Source organism: Mustela nivalis, assembly GCF_964662115.1.
Source record: "Mustela nivalis genome assembly, chromosome: 11".
Classification (NCBI taxonomy): domain Eukaryota; kingdom Metazoa; phylum Chordata; class Mammalia; order Carnivora; family Mustelidae; genus Mustela; species Mustela nivalis.
This window is the reverse complement of record NC_139030.1, coordinates 105,256,577-105,277,123: the sequence shown is the minus strand read 5'-3', so window position 1 is coordinate 105,277,123 and position 20,547 is coordinate 105,256,577. Positions and strand designations below refer to the sequence as shown.

Genomic DNA, 20,547 nt, shown 5'->3' with positions numbered 1-20,547 from the left:
CCTAAATTAATTAATGACTCTAGGCACACTTCATCAACAGCTGTTAACATAAAAAAAAAGAGACAGTCCAGCCAGAACAAAAACTGAATCTGATCAAGCAAATGAATCTGATCCAAGTACTAAGTTACAGGAAAAAAGCAGACAAAGGAATATACTAAATGGTACTGAAAGAATACAATCAGCAAAGTCAAGACTGTATGCGACTCTATAGGACAAATGACTTGTTTTTTCAACAAATAAGCTTCAAGGAAAGAAAAGCGGTAGAGGAAGTATGAGAGATTAAAAGAGCAATAAGAGACATATCAACAAATGACAATATGTGGATATTATATGTATTCTCATTTAACAATGAAAATGAAAAAATTTAACAGCTATGATAAAACTGGAAAACTGAACATTAACAAGATATTAAGGAATTATCATTGTTTTAATATGGAAAAATATATGTAATTATCTTTTTAAAAGAGTCTTTAACTTTTATTTATGTATTTTTTATTATTATTATTTTTTAAGTAGGCTCCATGCCCAGCGAGGAGCCCAATGCAGGGCTTGAACTCACAACCCTGAGATCAAGACCTGAGCTTAGATCCAAAGTCAGATGTTCAACCAGTTGAGCCACCCAGGTTCCCCAAAAGTCTTTAATTTTTTAAAGATAAATACCAAAATGTTTTTGGAAAAAAAAATTTTTTTTTTAATCTATTGATGGTATACTTACATTATAAGCCACATAGGTCCATTTGGATACTTTCACTGGAACCCACATAGATGTCCCTAAGGTAAAGGAAATGAATTTGGCTTGCTTTTTAAATATTTAACTATTCCTTTTATTGAATGCTCATGAAATACTTCTCAATTACAAAAGGATCTGAAAAAGATGTGATTTCCTGAACAATGGCTATTTTAAAGTAAGAGCCTGGTAGTAGGTATCACAAAGGGCACGTATTACATGGAACACTGGGTGTGTTGCATAAACAATGAATCTTGGAACATGAAAAAATAAAATTAAATTAAAAAAAAGAAAAAATAAGAAAGCTAGTAAGATGTTATCTGTGCTTATCACTGTTAGCATTCACATCAAGTAAAGCTTTTTTTTTGAAGATTTTATTTATTTGACAGATAGAAACACAACAGGTGAGGGAACACAAGCAGAAAGAATGGGACAAGGAGAAGCAGGCTTCCTACCAAGCAGGGAGCCCGATGTGGGGCTAAAACCCAGGACCCTGGGATGGTGACCTGAGCTGAAGGCACATGTTTAATGACTGAGCCACCCAGTCGCTCCCCAAGTAAAGCATTTTAAATTTTAAATTTATTTGGTGCCTTTCCTCAAAGGAAGTATCAATAAAAAAGAAATTATTTTCCAAACTGAATATAACAGTTATTATATTAACAGCAAATGATATGCTATTAAACTAAAAGAAGACTGAAAAATGACTGATACTGAAAACTTTAGTTAAAAATAATTACAGTATTTTATGTGACTGTCAGGAAATAGCAACAATTAACTCTAACTTTAAAACTTTGTACTTGTCAGGTTATCTTCAGAACAAAATTTTTATCAGCAACATCTTATAAAATTGTTTCTCTTTTTTCTCTTCCTTAATCAAGAACCTAAGAAACCACCACAGAAGCATAAGAAATAACACAGAGGACATGGGGAGATGGAGAGGAGAAGGGAGCTGGAGGAAATTGGATGGGGAGACAAACCATGTGAGGCTGTGGACTCTGAAAAACAATCTGAGGGTTTTGGAGGGGCGAAGGGTGGGAGGTTGGGTGAGCCTAGTGGTGGGTATTATGGAGGGCACATATTGCATGGAGCACTGGGTGTGGTGCATAAACAATGAATTCTGGAACACTAAAAAGAAGTTAAAAAATAAATAAATAAAAATTAAAAAAAAAAAGAAACCACCACAGAGAAATTAATAAAACATAATAAAATTATAGTAGCTAAGTACCACAGTTGCAAAGACTTTGCTAATAAATTTACCTAAAAATAAAACTCGATTAAAAATAAAAACATGTTATTACCACCAACCTGTTAAGTCAGAAATGATTGCTGGATTTTCCTCAAAGTGTTTTGATGGGTGTCTTATAAAGTGGTGATTCAAGACTGACAATTTCTTCTTGGGATTTTGAGTTATCTAGAAAGAATGATACATTTTTGTATCTTTTAGTATCCATTGTGATAGTTCAATAAAACTTTGCATCAAGTAATAACATAGTAAGAGACAACAGTTACTTACTCTGGGCCAGGCACTGTTCTAAGTACTGAATATGTTATTAACTCATTTAACCATCACAAGAGCTCTAAGAGATAATAACCTTTTTATTTGTATTTTTGCCAAGAAACTAAAGCACAGAGAAATTAAGGAACTTGCCCAAGGTCATACTCCTACTAACAATCTGGGCCAGGATTCAAACTCAGACAGTCTGGCTCCAGAGCCCAGACTAGTAGTACCTCTTCAGTAACAGTTAAGAATAAAATATACAAAGGTGTGAAGAGTCAGATGAGAACTTACGAGGTCCTCCAGTCTAGCAACTCCAACACACTACTTTCCAAACTCAGACCCGTGACAATCCCACAGCAAAGAATTAACTGGTCATTAGAGAAAATATGAATTGCCAATTGCACTTCCTTGGAAACCACTTTGCTTTACCCTGTCTTACTTACTCTCATTGTGTCTAAATATCCTTTCTTTCATGAAATGAAAATAAGAGCAGACAATAGGATTTTTTGTTGTCTGTTTTAAAATATCCTAACACAATAAATGTCTGCAACTTTATACCAGTTCCTCCCTTAAAGAAATAAAAAAAAGTCTAAAACCCATTCAGAATCTACCACTATTCTTTTTTTTTTAGAATCTACCACTATTCAACTCTCTAGTTTGGGGAGGCCCTGCAGGTAAGTGATTTTCTCAACAACATAATGAGAGAATGACAAAGAAATGACAGGGAGGACCCAGGTCTAGTAAATCTTTTTAATTTCTTAGGAAGTCACCCAGAATTTGCTTGAACATTTATTTCTAACTTGCTACTTTGAAAGATAATACATTCCAATTTTAACAATTCCTTTGAGGAGAAAGCTCTGCAATATTTAGGGCAAGCATCTGACTCCCCGTTACTTTGATATATTAAGTTAGGGGCCAGCCCTTCAAGAAATTGAAGACTGTTACATCCCCCATCCAATAAAACATTTCTTTACAGATTAAACTTCAAACATATCAACTGTTGTTCACAGAACTGTTTCAAACTCTTCTTCACCCTGACTGCCTTCCCTGGATAAACTCAAGTTTGTTAAAGTCCTCCTTATAATACGACATACAAAGCAGAATATAGTTCCTTAGATATCATGTAACTATAGTAGGAGGCAATAGAAATTTTATCTTCATTGATACCAACACAATATTTCAGCCAACTCAATCTAATACAAAACTAGTTCTTTTTTTAAAATAGCCACATCTGTTCACAATCAATTAAAAGTAGAAGGTCTTTTTTTGCCAAAATTTAGTTAATTCGGGACTCTTCCATCCTTACTCACTCTCTAGGAAATCCATCCACTCATAAGTTTTTCAGCTGATAACCATCAGAAATTATTCTCTAATTCTGATTCCTTTGTACCACACGTTTGGGACTAATTACGTGGAGTTAGTTTCCCTGTATATATGTTTGCTTCTCTTCCTAATATCTTATTGAGGGATAGCAATCAGAAACTAACTTTTTATTGTCTAATATTTAGTCTAGTTGATTATACATAGTGAGTTTGTGAAACAGAACTCAGTTTTGTATTTTGATTCCTAACAATATTAGTTACCAAAAATTTCTCATTTGTCCCTTAAAATGTGTCAGTAAATTACTTATCTATCCAGAATTATATTTTATTACACACTAGTATTAAAAAATTTTCTCATCTCAGGTTTTAATGGAAAACAAGATTTATTAAAATTAGTTTTATGTAATATGTCAATTATACCTCAATACAAAAAATTGGCTTTCTACACAATTTTTAAAAACTATACCTGTCTGTGATACTACTTTTTTTTTTTTTTTAAGATTTTACTTATTTATTTATTTGTCAGAGAGAGAGAGAAAGTGCACAAGTAGGCAGAGAGGCAGGCAGAGGTGGAGAGAGAAGCAGGCTCCCTGCCGAGCAAGGAGCCCAATGTGGGACTTGATCCTAGGACCTTGGATCATGACCCGAGCCGAAGGCAGCGGCTTAACCCGCTGAGCCACCCAGGCATCCCGATACTACTGTTTTTCATGGGCTAAAATGGGTTTTTTTCCCTAAGCCTAACAAATGTCATTCCAAACACAAATCTTACAATTTTAATTGATTCTGTTATGCCTAGCTGCACTCTCTCAAATTGAGTAAAAGAACATTGCCATAGTGAAGACTCATAACTAAAACAAGGTTGAAAAACTAAAAAATGTTTGCATTCCATGACCACTTCATAGTGTTAACTCTATAAGCTGATTTACTTTAATAAATATACTAACCTAAATATGGCATCTTGTGGCTTAAAATGTGGCAAAACACAATACTTTGGGTCTCTCTCTTTTTGGCGGGGGAGGGGGGGATCTCTCTTTTATTGTATTCTTCAGGATAGATGAAAGTATCTATGATTCTAACAGTAGTTCCGAGCTTTCTGAAGGGTTAAGGAAAAAAACAAAAGCACTATCCCACTTCCAAGAGTGAAAAACCTTATAAAAGGCTTTTCTAAGCCCTAAGACACAATAAGGAAAGCAATACCTAGAGATCTATTGAGAAAGAGGTCACACATACTAATCTCCAAAAAAATTGGAGTCTTCATGGGGAAGAATCCAAAAATATCTTAGCTAAATACTTTGCCAAAATGAAGAAAATTATCTAATACACAAAGAATCTTTTCTCCAAAAGGATAAGCCATAGCCACAGTTCTCAAAACGTGTTCTATGAAACAGTGAAGAACTACAAGGTGACCTGAGCTAAAAAAAAAAAAGGCTGCCTAACATGAAAAATAGCAATCTGTTCCCAAATCACAGAAAAAAAATTTAAGTTCATGGATAAAATTCCCTGAATTTTGCTGATTACTAAATATCTGCTGGCAGACATGAAAGAGTAATATGACGTTTATTAATGGCGCTAGGATTTCTAGGTGTCCTATTAATTGAATTTGGAAAATCACTGGTTTATAAAGTTTATAAGTGAAATTTCATTACAAAAAACATTCAACTACTGAAAGTATGTAATTTAAGTTCTGGAGAGCTTGGGTTAATTAATTAATGAAGATATTTTGGTCCTACCAGAAAGATAAAGACACTTTTCTTAAATTTTTTTTAAATTTTAAAATTAAATTAAAAATTAAAAATTAAAATTAAAATTAAAAAATTAATTTAAAAAATTAAAAATTTTTTTAAATTAAAAAATTTTTTATCTGTGGTGATTGTGCAGATTTTTCATGAAAGGGTTAATAAACTAAGAATGCTAAAAATTTTTTTTTTAATTTTAAGCAAAATTGTCTATTATAATACATCATGAAGTTTACAACATATTACAAAAAAGGGATAAAACAGCTTGTAGTAAATATCTTCCTTAAGTTAAAAGGATATACATCAAATTTTAAACAACTAAAGGGGAAGAATTGCGGGAAGATTTAAAGCATCTTTTTACTTTCTCACTTTCATTGCATTCTATTAATTATTAATAGTGATCAAAGTATCATCAGATAAAAATATATTTCAATTTTGAAACTAATTACAGTTGATATAACATATTAAGGCTTCTACTTTTGTGGAAGTTAAAAAAAAAATTAAATCCATTCCTACTGTAACAGAAGCTTTTACTTTACTGAAGTAATTTTTTTTAAGATTTTATTTATTTATTTCACAGAGAGAGAGAGAGAGAGATCACCAGTAGGCAGGCATAGAGGGGGAGGGAAGCAGGTTCCTTGCTGAGCAGAGAGCCTGAAGCCTGGCTTGATCCCACGACTCTGAGATCATGACCTGAGCCGAAAGCAGCGGCTTAACCCACTGAGTCACCCAGGCGCCCCTACTGAAGTTATTTTTAACTTAAAAATACATACTTGTTTAGTATCAGCATCAATAAGATCAAAGAACGCTCGAATTGTAGTCAACTGCAATTGTTTACACCTAAAGAATAAAATGTTATAACGTTATAATGAAACTTTATTTAAAAATATACTTTTGATACAAATATGCACAATTCTATTACTTAATAAAATATCTGAGTCTGCTGCTCTAAACTCTATAAGTATTTAAGGAATCATTATAATTAAGCATATATCTTAAAGTTGAACCATATAAAAAATAAAGCAAATTAAATCTTCTGCTTGACAACATCTGACAATGAACTATCATGGTCCTTCTGTTCTCCCTAAGTCTTTGTCCACCCCAGTTACAGATAACTGTCTGCCCCTTCTTTCTGTGCCTAAACTTGTGCTTCTTGCAGACACTGACTGCACAGCCAGAGGAAAGTGAAAAAAGAATTTTTTTAAAGCCAAAACATATAGTGATAAGATACTAGGGTCTATATATTTCTTAACCCTTATTAAATCTATTTATATTAAGGGTAAATCTAACTCTTACTTGGTTTTTCATGTTCTAGGATAGTAAATGCTATATTAATCAAGTCCCTGAGTTTGGAGATTGGTCAAGCGCTCTGAAGATCCTATCACAAGTATCTCTGATTCTGCCCAACTATGACAAACTCTAAAATTTTGGTATTAGACTAGCTGTATTTGCAATTCATGCTAGTAGTTCTTCAAGAGATGATTTTAGAAGTCGTCAAGGGAATGTTGGTCAAATTGAGACAAAAACCAAAGTTAAAGTTCTAAGCCTTTAAGTCAATCTTTCTTCTAAATCTTTATTACTTACGGATAAAGTGCTAACATAGCTAACAAACCAATCAATGCACTAATAGGAAAAAAGGACACCATAAATCACCAAAATAACCCTATTACATATTAACTTACCATACAATGGAAAGGTGGTCTGTTGAAACCCAGGTCTTAGGCACTGCTGAGCTCTAAAAAGGACAAGAAAAGAAAATCCGACTTAAGAAAACCACATTTGTTATTCTCCCAAAGGTTTAAAATTCTCATAAGCTAATATTTAGAAATATGTAACATTAGTTTCACTATTTTATGATGCATTGACATATTTAAATGATGCATTCTTAGAAAGATGATCCAAAAATATTAAGGCAGCTCCTATATAAAATCAGTATCATTACTGCTTAGTTAAGCTTAAATTACCCCTTAAAAATTATCAAAGCATCTACAGATTCCTTACTAGACTTTAAGATCTAACTCTTTATTAATCTACTAAAAGGCTGAGTTTGTCACAATTATTTTAGTAATTTTAGTTTTGACTAGACTACCCTTTGATAAATTCTAAGATGTTACTTAAGTCTTAATCAGGTGTGCCTGAGAAATACCCAGCCCCGGGGAGCTTTTTCAAAATAAATATGCCTGATCACAATTCCAAAGCTATCAAATCAGACTTTTTTTTTTTTTTTTTTTTTTTTTTTAGGAGAGGGAGAGAGAGAATCTTAAGCAGGCCCCAGCCTCAAACCAGAGCCTAACACAGGGCGGGATCTCACAACCCTGAGATCATGACCCGAACCAAAATCAAAAGTCAGATGCTTAGAAGACTGAGCCACCCAGGTGCCCCCAAATCAGACACCACAAGTATGGTGCAGGGTTACTTATTCTGGAAAAAACCCCTAGATTAAGATATATACTACTAGACACCAAAAGGCTCAAAAAATTAACTGTTTGAAGAAGGAAGGCTTCCTAACAATGGCACAACCCCCTTCAAGAACTAAAGACTCCTTTTCATTCCAGCTAATGAATTTCCTGGGAATAGTATCTTACATACAACAGGAAACATTAAGTAAATCTGATATTATTTTTCACAGAGTGTCTCTCTGCATTCAAGAAAGGGTTGCTAGAGCCTAAGTCCCTTAAAGGGACTCCTTCAAAAACCATCCACCAACTTAAATACATACGCAGGGCAGGTATAGGAGCAAACAAAATGTTTAAGTGCCATTATCTGTATGAATGTATGTGACAGCAGTTCAGCCTACCTTACTAATACTAATACAACCTAGGTCTCCAACTTAAATTTTCTAGTCCCGATTGGCTATAAATGTCAATTAATTATTCTTGAGATAATTGCCAAAAAATTGTTACTTCTTAATAATTACTTTTCTAAAGTAAACATATATGTAGATATATGAAAGGCTATAAGCTATTTGAGGGTTAAAATACTAAATAAAACTGAGATAATAACCAGCTTTCAGAAAAATACATTAAGAGATAAAATATTTTCATCAGAGATACAGAAATACAAGCTGCCTTGAAAGCAACAAATCATCAAATGGATTAGAAAAGAGGGACACACCATGTGCACACACACACGCACACACACACACACACAATTAAAGAAACCAAAGTTCTTTAAAAGATAAGCTGCAGAAGGAGCATCAATATAGCAACACACTCCAGGTCAAGACTAGAAATAATAACAATCCAATTTTATATGACTAATATCTATGCTTACTATAGAATAGGTACTTAGTGTTTTGAGGGCTTCCAGCAAATATCTGCCCCAAATATTCAACATCAAATAGAACAATACATACCAATAATGAAGTTTGAAAGATTCACCAGTTTAGTTTCAAAGGTATTATGGTTATATCACAGCTCCTTCAGTAATTTTAATACCATTAGCTGTGGTTTAAGCTACGGTTAACCATTAGCCATGGCTTAATAATTTCTGTCCTAGTCCTATGTGTGGCAACCATTCAATAACACTTGTTTAATAAATGAACAGTAATCTATAAGTGTGGCAATAAATGAACTGAGCAAGGGCGTATTCATGAAGAGAACAACCACAAAACAAAGGACTAGCTCCTAAAAAGCAAAAGAAATACTGGATTTCTTTTTAGAAATTAGGTTCTATTTGGAGATGATGTGCAGTATACACATCTATATATACTACATACAATATCTGCAGACTGTGTAGAGTTAAAAAGTTCAGATCTTAACTGAAGAGTTCAAGGTTGAAAACATAAGCAATAATTTAAGTCCTAAAAGGAAACTTGAACTCACTTTACAGAGGCTATGTATCCCCATTAAAGACAAAATACTTGATGTTCTAACAGGGAAGAATAATTAGCAAATTAATCAATCAGGGTTCTGTTAAACTAGCAAAGCTAATTTTTAAATTTTTAAATTGATAAACCTTTATTCAAGTTTAGCACTCAAGAGTCTGATATTCCATTTCTACCATAAATAGCACTCAGATATAACCGGGGGCCCCTGGACTTCAGTCCATACTTTCTTACAATTAAAACTCTCATCAATGGGTAGGTACTTATTTTAAACAAGGAACCACTATTTATTAAGAGTCACTTTCATAAATAAATCATTTTCACGAACTCTAAGATCTTTTTCACTTTCTGTGCACCCATGCCTCTGCCTTCCCAACACAATCATATTCATTCCTTCATATTCTCTCACACGCGTGCACATACACACATAGCGACACTACACCAACTCAGTAGTCATTTTCAAACAACTACATATTTCTCCTTTCATATCCCATTGTATCCATTCTGTTTCTTTTTCAGTAGAATCTTAAAAAGATTACCACAACGGATAAGGCACTGGTATGATGGCTTAATTTTGGTAGAAAAGTCAGTCCTGAACGAACTTGGTAATCCCGGAATCCTCCAGCTACAGAAAGTGTGGTTAAATTTATATGTCTAGCATTTAGAATCCAATAGTTGTTTACAGTCATATAAAAATCTGGTAGGAAATAAAGACACATATTAAAAATTAGTCACTCCCTGCAACACTAAAGTATCTATGATACTATTATTAAATTGAATTTCTATTTGAGCCATACTGCATTGTTTATAAACAATGTTATTCACGTTTCCCTATTCTGAGTAAAATCAGTATCTTTACAGAGTCTGTTTTCCCCTTACGTAAGACTATGAATACTAAAAGTTACTGAAGTTATCAATAAAGAAAAAAGATACCCAAACTTTTTTAGTTTTAACAACTCCATACAAAAACAGGTCTCTACATTCCACAAGAATGCTGCTAGATCATGAGCTACACAGTATAGCAAGTAGAAACCCCTAAAATTCTTCCAAAGATACAAGTTCACTATGTTAAAGAATTATAGATCTTCCTAATCACAGCAGTGTGAGAGCTTAGCAACTCTCTACTGTGGGCAGCCACCACTACACAAAGTACTATGTCAGTTCTTAAAATACAATGAGGACAACAACAATCACTTTAGTCTTGGGACTTAATGCTGCTATGGAAAATCTAAGGGTTAAGAAGGTTCCACCCATTTAGTAAGTAACAGGTAGTTCAATAGGATGACTATGAATATGAATATGAATTCCAATTTTTCCACTTTATCTATGGAAGATGAGAAAAATACAGCATCAAAGATTTGAGGCAAGGGCAGAGGAGCTCTCATTTCCCTTTCGGATTATCAAAACTTAATATACTTTGATCCTGGCATTTGATCCCACTGAGGGCTTCAACATTTTGCAACAGCAAACTCCGCCCACTGAAGATCTCAGCAGTATTCACTTAGAATGTGATTAAGGATTCACAATTCCTAACATTCCTAACATCTGCAGGTCCTGGGACAAGAATACCAATGGGGTACACATGGCCTTGTCTAAATACTTAAAATTAAAAATTTAAATTAAAGTAAAAATTCCAGCTAACACACTGTTAAATCAAATACATTTTCTCTGCCTACCTTGACAAATATATCATTGAAATAATCTGGAAGGCCAAGATCAAATTTCAAATTCCAGGACACCTCACCGATGAATACTAGATTATGGCAGCACAGGAAGGGCAGATCTCTGACACATCACTGAACTATCATGTCTTCTTTCCCATCCTGCATTATAAGGATGCAGGATGTCCAATCTCTATCTGTATCTCATGCAGAGCCATTCCTTAGCCACAATTCAAGTTTACTTACAACCCTGTCCTTAGGTAAGATTCAGGTAGGAAGCCCACACAGGCCATGGAAGAAGTCTGAAGGCCTGGTTACCTAGATCATCTTCCAGAGGTAAAGGCACAACCTTCAAGTGGGGAGGCTGCCTGGCCTATATAATCCTCACCTCGTGGAGAATGGCAATGCCAGAGCAGAGCCCTCTAAGGTGTGGAGCCCAGTGCACAGCTTCCTTCCTCCTACTTAAGGCTAGTATTTCTATCAAGTATAAACAGGGAATGTACTTCAGAAGGTCATACAGGTCTCCTAAAAACGTAGGATCTGCCACCCCTTGAACTTTTGTTTTTTCATTCTAATTCTGACTTAATGAAAAATGAAATAAATACAGAATAAATAAGAAAGAGGCTTACTGATTACTAGAAAGGCAATCTGACCCTAAGAATTACTTTCAGCCTGAACATTTTAGAGGCAGACCACCGCTACCCTTCAAAAACAATAAAATCACTCTCTTGAAGCTCTTTCCTCAAGATAATGCAAATTTTGATAGGGTAAGAAGTGGCGTAAATTTACTGATGAGGAAAAAATTCTTTGTTTTCAAGGACTTTATTCTATCGTACCACACCTCAATAAACAGTGAAGATAATACTTGACTTTCTTTAAACATGCATATAATGGTACCTACCTCAAAGGACTGCTCTAAGCATCAAGTGAGATAATATTACATCATGTAGAGTCCTTAATACAACACCCAAAATACAGTAAATAAATATTAGCAATTCTAGCACACCATATAAAGCATTAGTAGATCTATTTATTTAAAAAGAAGCCATTTCTACTGTTTCATTTACATATAAGCTTATTTTGAATAGAGTACTGGAAGAGTTAACAAAACACAGGAATTTTAAACATACTTTAAGAGACAGAGTCATCCCCAAAAGTAATTAAACTGATTCCCAAATGTCTAGGGATTATGAGACACAGCTCTCCATGGTGGGACACTATGGACAGAGAAATTTAACAACAGTTTCAATTATTAGCTTCAGTTGAAAGTCACAAAGAAAGATGCTAAGAAATGGAAGTGTTAATTTGAAACTGAGTTGCTTCACACATGGATAAATCTGCAGCACACTCTTAGAGGTAGATGTGAGGATCTGTTTAATCTTAAACAACAATGGAGAGGTCGGTTAGTGTTTATGTAATAGTACTTACCTGTTATGAAACGATCTAATGGCATCACAGGAGCAACATGAGGGGTGGCTTGTGTGATAAGAAGATTGATCAGATCTTGTTTAAAATTTTTCAGTGTAAGCAATGCTCTTGCAACAAGGCCACCCATAGAATGACCAATTATTGCCACACTTTTTGGAGCAAATTCTTGACCCTATTTAAAAAAAAAAAATCACCAAGGCACAGTGAAGTCTTAGTATCGTAACAAAAATATTAAACATTTCCCTCTACTTATGAGCAATTTTATAAGAAAAAGAAAATTAAACTATTTATATAACTTTGTATAAGATACAGAAATACATTTATATTGACTTGTAATTAGTATGTACACACTATTTTGTATTCTGTCAAATATTTTTAATAGCTACGCTTTGGTTTTCTGATCCCAAATCAGAACACCTGACCTAGTATATCATGTCTTACAATTTGTTATATTGGATATAAGAGTTGTAATTATATTTGGTGTATACCAGAATATTAGATTTTATAGGATATAAGAAGTAATATCATTTATTTAAAATTGAAATCACCACAAAAATTCAGAATTATGGTTACCATGGCAATATAGTATCTAATCATATTGATATATCTTACCAAGTTACTTCTCTAAGGTGCACATGGGTTTAAAGAGACCAGCATTCCATAACATTTATTCACTGACAATCACCTATTTTTAAAATAAGCACTGCTTTTTAAAAGTCTTTTGTCTCTATATAGTATCCTCAGTTTCACTACCAAACTTTTGCTTATTGCCCTCCACACTGATCCTTCACCTATGACTTCTCTCCCGTCACTATGAATAAATTGGACCTTATGCAGAATAACATAGTAAACCTGACACTGCTATCCTTATAATGGACTGAATATAAGTTGGCTCTGGGCTGTAGTCTGGGACCTTAGATTCTCAGATATTCCCATCATTTCCTAAATAGTAAAATTAAAGCTCACTATGCTAAATCTGTTTTTGCAAAAAATACGGTTTATGCTGAATACCTACTGTCCTTCTGGTTGAGTTTTTGGTACATGTTAGGCACAGGGTATCTATGTGGCCAGGCCCCAATGAAAAATTAGGGGCACTGAATTTCTCATGAGCATCTCTCATAGACAACACTTCACCCATTACAACTCATTGCTATCCAAATTAAATGCATCTGCTGTGACTCCCCTGCAAGAACATTTAGAAGCTTACACCTGGTTTCCTTTAGATTTCACCCATCTACCTTTTCCTCTTTTTTTAAAAAAGATTTTATTTTTGAGTAATCTTTATATTCAATATGGGGCTCGAACTCACAACCTGAGGTCAAGAGTCACATCCTCTACCAACTGAGTTGGTTGGGCACCCCACCCCAAGCACCTTTTCTTCGCTGATGTTGCTTTATATCCTTTCACTGTAATAAATCATAACCATGAGTACAACTATATGCTGAGTCCTATGAGTCTTTCTGGACAATCATCTGGGAATAATCTTGGTGATCCCCAACATAGACCTGATCTTAGAAAAAGTCAAACTCTCCATATGTGCTCTGAAACCCTCCCCCTTGGCCTTCTTAAGTACATTACTCCAGCAATTCTTCTCACTTTTTTCTTGCATTGTTATTTCTCCCTCACTACCAAATCATTCTTGCCAGTACATAAATACAATACTATTTTCCCTTAAAAAAGAAACTACTCCCATTTTGCCCTTAGTGACCACATCTTGCTCTACGTATCTACAGCATAACTCATCAGAAAAGCTGCCTCTATTACTTGCTGTCCCCAGCTTCTCAACCTCCATACTTGTAAACTCATCAGTTTAATCCAATCAGGCTTTCACCTCAGCACTCCTCTAAAAGCATTATCAAGTCACCAAGGAATCTAACTGCCAATTCTCAATCCTCACTTTATTTGAATTATCAGCAGGATTTGACATAGATTACTTCTTCTTTAAAATGATCTATTTTGTTTCCTTGTCCATATGATTCTCCTTTTACCTCACTGGTTGCTTCTTTTTAGTTTCCTGCCATTTCCTTCTCATCTCTCCTCATTTCTTGATATGGGAGTGAATTCAGGCCTCAGTCTTTCAGTCTCTTCTTCCACAGTTTGACTCCATTATGATCACATCCAATCTCATGGCTTTAACTATATCCATATCCTGTCAACCCTCAAATTATCATCTCCAGACTGGACCTCTACTCTTAAGCTCTTACCTTAAACTCAACTGCATACCAACTAAAACAAAACCTTTTTTTTTTTTTTTTTTAAGTAGGCTCTACACCCAATGTGGGGCTTGAATTCATAACCCTTAGATCAAGAATGGCATGCTCTACCTACTGAGCCAGGCAGGCACCCCTAAAACAAAACTCTTAATCTCCTACTAATCTGTTCCTCTTATATTCTCCCCCAACTGAGTTAAAGGCATTTCAATCCTTCTAGCTGTTCACCCAAAAATTCTGGGTCATCCTCAACTTTTTGTTTCACGTTATCCCTCCACATCTGATCTGCCAGCAAATCTTATTGCCTTTAAGATTTATACTAATCTTAGGGGCACCTGGGTGGCTCAGTGGGTTGGGCCTCTGCCTTTGGCTCAGGTCATGATCTCAGGGTCCTGGGATCGAGCCCGGCATCGGGCTCTCTGCTCAATGGGGAGCCTGCATCCCCCCCACCCCCGCCTGCCTCTCTGCCTACTTGTGATCTCTCTGTCAAATAAATAAATAAAATCTTAAAAAAAAAAAAAAACCTGTAATGGCTTTTGTAAGATTTATACCAATCATACCATTTTTTAACACCTCCAACACTACCAACTTGATTTAAATCAATATCTCTTTCCTGAATTACTGCAATAGCTTAACTGGTCTCTTTAATTCCACTTTCATGTTCCTTCAGCTTACTCTGGAAACCACCCAAGGAATAGTATCTTTAAGACCTAAATCAGAACATGTCACTCATTTGCTCAAAAATCTCAGCAGAGCAGTGGCTTTCCATATCATTTCAAATAAAAGGAAAAATTTTTAGATTTGCTTACAATGCCCTATAATTTGTCCTCCCCACCAACTTTTCCTTTACTAATTTATTGTATCTGCTTCAGCCATATTAGTCTCCTTGGTTTTTTTCCCAAAATAGCACACGTGTGCTTGCTTCATATATTTGTTTCCTCTTTTCGGAGTACTCTTTTCCTAGATACTTTCAGGTCCTTTAATTTATATTAAACTGTCTCCTTCTCAACAGTCTTTGCTGGGTATCCTTATTTATAATTGTAGTCCTCTACCCTTTGCTCCTTATGCCCCTTCCCTGTTTTATTTTTTTTCCTATTATTTATCAATATATAAGATATATATTATCTTATATTAGATAAGATAGTATATATTTTAGATATTAGATAAGATATAAGATAAGATAGTATATATTTTTCTTATTATGCTGTTCACTCTTTGCCTCTCCCCACTAGAACATGAGGTCCATGAGGGCTTGGATTTCTGTTTTATTCACTTCTATAGCTGCATGCAGATTCATGTGATGAATAAATGAGGTTTTCTCCATCTATGTCCTCTCACTTTCCCACACTCAAATCCTGTCCATTCAACAAGATTCAGTTGTCTTGAACTCCTATTGTACCTGGTTGTGACTGTAAAGGAACCTTACTTTCTAAAAGTCTCAACTTAAAATAAAGTTTACTAGTTTTATTATAAATTGACTATGCAGTCACTAGGGGAAAAAAATACAGAAGGGAATGACATTTATGGAGATATATCTCACTTTGTAATGATATCATATTTATCTTATCTAATAAATATCAGATACATAAAAGGTCCTGTACCTAATTGGGCTTGTCTCCTCCTACAGTATTTAATATAGACTTAAGCTCAAAAATTACTTGCTATTGAAGTAACTTTTAAATTCTGGCTAATGCAAAGAATCATGCCTAAAGTTCGTTTTCAAGATGCATGGGAATATCACACTGCCTGGATTACTACAGCTACACAGTTATGCTCTCTGCTTAGCAGGAAGCCTGCTTCCCCCTCTCTCTCTGCCTGCCTCTCTGCCTACTTGTGATCTCTGTCTGTCAAAAAAATAAATAAAATCTTAAAAAAAAAAATCTCACTTTCCATTTGTTCACTGGTTTTTGAATATTGACCATTTTCCCTGTGATCTGGCTAAATTCAGTCATGAATTCTAATAATTTTCTGTAAATTCCTTTAAATATTTCTGTATATTTATGTCATTTGTTAATACAGACAACTTTCAATCCTTTTTTATCTTTATTAATTTTATTTCTTTTCCTGCCCTTACTGTACCAACTAGGACCCTCTGTCCGAAGGGATGATAGAAATAGAAAGAAGCTGAAAAATGAAGGAAAAAAAACTACCTCGTATGAAGCATTAAAGGCATTTATTGCGAATAACATGGAAATTTCACTTTGTGATCACATCTTATTTATCTTAATCAATAAGTATCTTATCTGATACAGAAACAATTCTTAACCTTTGTATCTATTCCTAATGAGCTGAGTTTTTGCTGTTTTTATCTTAAATCATGAACGGATGCTGCATGTAGCTGAACGAGCTTCCTTCATCTACTGAGACAAGATCCTATGATGGATTACAGTGATTGATATTTGAATATTAAACCGACTTTCCATTCCTGGGATAAATCCTATCAAGTCATATTATACTTTAAAATATTACTGGATATTGGGGCACCTGGGTGGCTCAGTCAGTTAAGCGGCTACCTTTGGCTCAGGTCATAATTCCATGATCCTGGGATCAAGGCCCACATCGGGCTCCCTGCTTGACAGAGAGCCTGCTTCTCCCTCTCTCACTGCCTGCTGCTCTGCCTATTTCTGCTTTTTCTCTCTCTCTCTCTCTGTCAAACAAAGAAATAAAATCTTTTAAAAAATTAAATAAATAAAATACTACTGGATTTATAGCCTAATTTTTTGTTGAGGATCTTACATCTATGTTCATGATGAATACTAGGTCTATTTTCTTTTTAAACAATGTCAATGTCTGACTTTGATAATCTGGGTTTGCAGATTTCTTAAAATGAACTTATACATACTGTCTTTTCCTCTATTTTCTGAGTTTGTATAAGATGGGTATTATTTCTTCCTTAAATGTGTCACAGAACTCACCACTGAAGTCATTTAGCTCTAGAGTTTTCTTGGCAGTAAGATTTTTAGTTACAAACTCAAAAAATTTTGAACAGATATAGGCTAGACAGACATTCTGTTCCTTCTTATGCCTGTTTTATAATTTATGTTTCAAGGGATTTGAGAATACCATTTGAGTTGTCAAATATATTGGCATAATGTTGTTCACAACAAACCTTTAAGAGCTTCTTAGTATCTGTAGGCTCTGTAGAGCCTTAGTATCTGTAGGCTCTTGTAAATTTGTACTTCCCCTTTTCTTAATCAACCTAGATATGGGTTTACCAATTTTTAGATCTCTTAGAGAAATCAGCCATTGGTATCACTTTTTTCCCCCTCTACTTTTCTGTTTCCTTGATTTCTATTCTCATGTTTGTTTCCTTATATCTACTCTGAGTTTATTTTGTTCTCCTTTCTCTAAGATTCTTATTTTTTTTAAAGATTGATTTTATTTATCTGACAGACAGAGATCACAAGTAGGCAGAGAGGCAGGCAGAGAAAGAGAGAGGAGGAAGCAGGCCCTCTGCGGAGCAGACAGCCCAATGCTGGGCTCGATCCCAGGACACTGGGATCATGATAAGATTCTTATTTTGTAAGATTGGATTAGGGGCACTTGGGTGGCTCAGTCGGTTAAGCATCTGCCTTTGGCTCAGGTCATGATCCCAGAATCCTGGGATCAAGCCCAGCTTCAGGCTCCCTGATCAGTGGGGGGCCTCTCCCTCTTCCTCTGCCCCTTCCCTTGCTTGTGCTCTCTCTCAAATAAATCTTAAATTTAAAAAAAAAAAAATAGGAGCACCTGGGTGGCTCAGTAGGTTAAGTGTCTGTGCCTTTGGCTCAGGTCATTATCCTAGGGTACTGGGATAGAGTCCCATGTCAGGCTCTCTGCTCAGCGGAGAGCCTGCTTCTCCCTATCCCTCTGCCTGCTTCTCCCCCTGCTTGTGCTCTCTGTCAAATAAATAAATAAAATCTTAAAAATAATAATAATAATTTAAAAAAGGAAAGGTTAGATCATTGTTTTTAAACCTTGTTCTTCTCTAATGTAAACATTTTGGACTACAGTATTTCTTCTAACCACTACTTTTATTTTAAAAATTCTGATGATGTGTTTTTGTTTTCGTTTTATTTTTGTTTCAAGTTTTTATTTAAATTCTAGTTAACATATAGAATGATACTGATTTCAGGAGTAGAAACTAGTGATTCATCACTTAAATATCACACCTAGTGCTCTTTTATTTCCTCTATCTATTAATGACAAGAATGAACTACTGAGACATCAAGATAAAAAGCTTCTGCACAGCAAAGGAAGCAACAAAACAAAAAGCCAATCTATCGAATGGGAGAAGATATTTGCAAATGACATGTCTGATAAAGCATTAGGATCCAAAATCTATAAAGAACTCACTAAACTCAATATCCAAAAAAATAAACAGTTAAGAATGGGTGATAAGAAAACATGAACAGACATTTTTCCAAAGAAGACATACAGATGGCTGACAGACACATAAAAAGATGGTCTACATCACTTATCATCAGGGACATACAAATCAAAACCATGATGAGCTACCTCCTCACACCTGTGCGAATGGCTAAAATTAACAACACAGGAAACAACGAATGTTGGCAAGGATAACAGAGAAAGGGGAAACCTCTTACACTGTTGGTAGGAATGGAAACTGGTGCAGCAACTGTGGAAAACAGTATGGAAGTTCCTGAAAAGGTTTAAAATAGAACTATCCTATGACCCAGCAATTGCACTATTAGGTATTTACCCAAAGGATACAAAAATATTGATCTGAAGGGGCACACATACCCCAATGCTTATTAGCAGCACTATCAACAATAGCCAAACTATGAAAACAGCCCAAATGTCCATGTCCATCGAATGAATAAACAGATAAAGAAGATGTGGTGTGTGTGTGTGTGTGTGTGTGTAGTGCCACAATAATGCCACAGAAATTATGCTGCATCCTTCTCAATGCATCATGTCAATATGTCTTATAACTGGTGATGTTAATCCTCTTTAAGATGATGTCTGCCAGGGGTGCCTGGGTGGCTCAGTGGGTTAAAACCTCTGCCTTTGGCTCAGGTCATGATCCCAGGGTCCTGGGATCAAGCTGCACATCAGGCTCTCTGCTCAGCAGGGAGCCTGCTTCCTCCTCTCTCTCTGCCTACTTGTGATCTTTGTCTGTCAAATAAATAAATGTAATCTTTAAAAAAAAAAACTAATAAAAAAAAAAGATGATGTCTGCCAAGTTTCTCCACCATAAAGTTATTCTTTCCCTTTGTAGTTAATAAGTAGTTCAGAAAAGATACTTTGAGATCATGTGAATATCTCTGTCCTCCTCAAACTTTCACCCGCAGATCAATCTTGCCTATAGCAATTATTACTGTGCTGTTCACCGAATGGTATTCTTTTATTTCCTTCTGTCTACTAATGACAAACTGCCAGTTTTTCTAATTCTATAGTATCTTTATTTTGCCCTCACTTTGGAAGGATATTTTTGCTGGGTATGCAATTTTACCTTGAGAGTACCCTTACTAACCCCAACCCCAAGAACTTTAAGATGTTCTCTTGTTGTTTTTGGCTTTCACTATTTCTGATGTAAAAGCCATGGTATTTTTTATTGTTTATCCTGTTATGTAGGTAAAGGATCTTTTTCCTTTGGATGCTTTTAAGACTTTTCTCTTTACTTTGGTTTTCAACAACTTGACTATGATATACTTAAGTGTGATTTTGTGTTTATCCTGTTTGACATTCATTGGGCTTCTTGGATCTGTGGGTTGAAAATCTGAATCAAAATTGGAAAATTGGAGGCCATTAGTTCTTTAAATATTCTTTCCTCTACAATTTCTTTCTCTTCTCCTAGAGTTGTTACAATTACATAAATGTTAGACTGCTTGGTTACTGAGGCTCTTTCCTTTTCATTCCCTTGTCCTATGTTTTATATCAGATAGTTTCTATTGTCCGATCTTCAAATTCACTGATCTCTTGTTCTGTCGTATTCAATCTGCTTGAAGCCTATCTAATGAATTTTTCATTTTTGAGGGAGAGAGGCAGTGAGAGAATCTTAAGCAGGCTCTACGCCCAGCACCAATCCCAACATGGGGCCTAATCTCACAACCCTGAGATCATGACCTTAGCAGAAATTAAGAGTTGGATGCTTAACTGAGCTACCCAGGCAACCCCTGAATCTTTCATCTCTGATATA

At 35.0% G+C, this 20,547-nt stretch overlaps 1 protein-coding gene across 2 annotated transcripts in view; it reads right to left on the bottom strand.

Moving 5' to 3' along the window:
• PGAP1 (post-GPI attachment to proteins inositol deacylase 1) overlaps positions 1 to 20,547 on the bottom strand; it is a 79,894-nt gene that overhangs the window by 44,584 nt on the left and 14,763 nt on the right. Inside the window, exons 5-10 of one of the 2 annotated variants that reach the window (XM_082689045.1) lie at positions 12,199 to 12,370; positions 9,649 to 9,806; positions 6,966 to 7,018; positions 6,057 to 6,123; positions 2,033 to 2,138; positions 716 to 771 (exon numbers count right to left, since the gene is read on the bottom strand). In XM_082689045.1, the coding sequence (XP_082545171.1) occupies positions 716 to 771; positions 2,033 to 2,138; positions 6,057 to 6,123; positions 6,966 to 7,018; positions 9,649 to 9,806; positions 12,199 to 12,370 (612 nt within the window). Of the gene's footprint in view, positions 1 to 715; positions 772 to 2,032; positions 2,139 to 6,056; positions 6,124 to 6,965; positions 7,019 to 9,648; positions 9,807 to 12,198; positions 12,371 to 20,547 lie in introns of those variants that run through there. The other variant, XM_082689046.1, reaches the window with a different exon arrangement.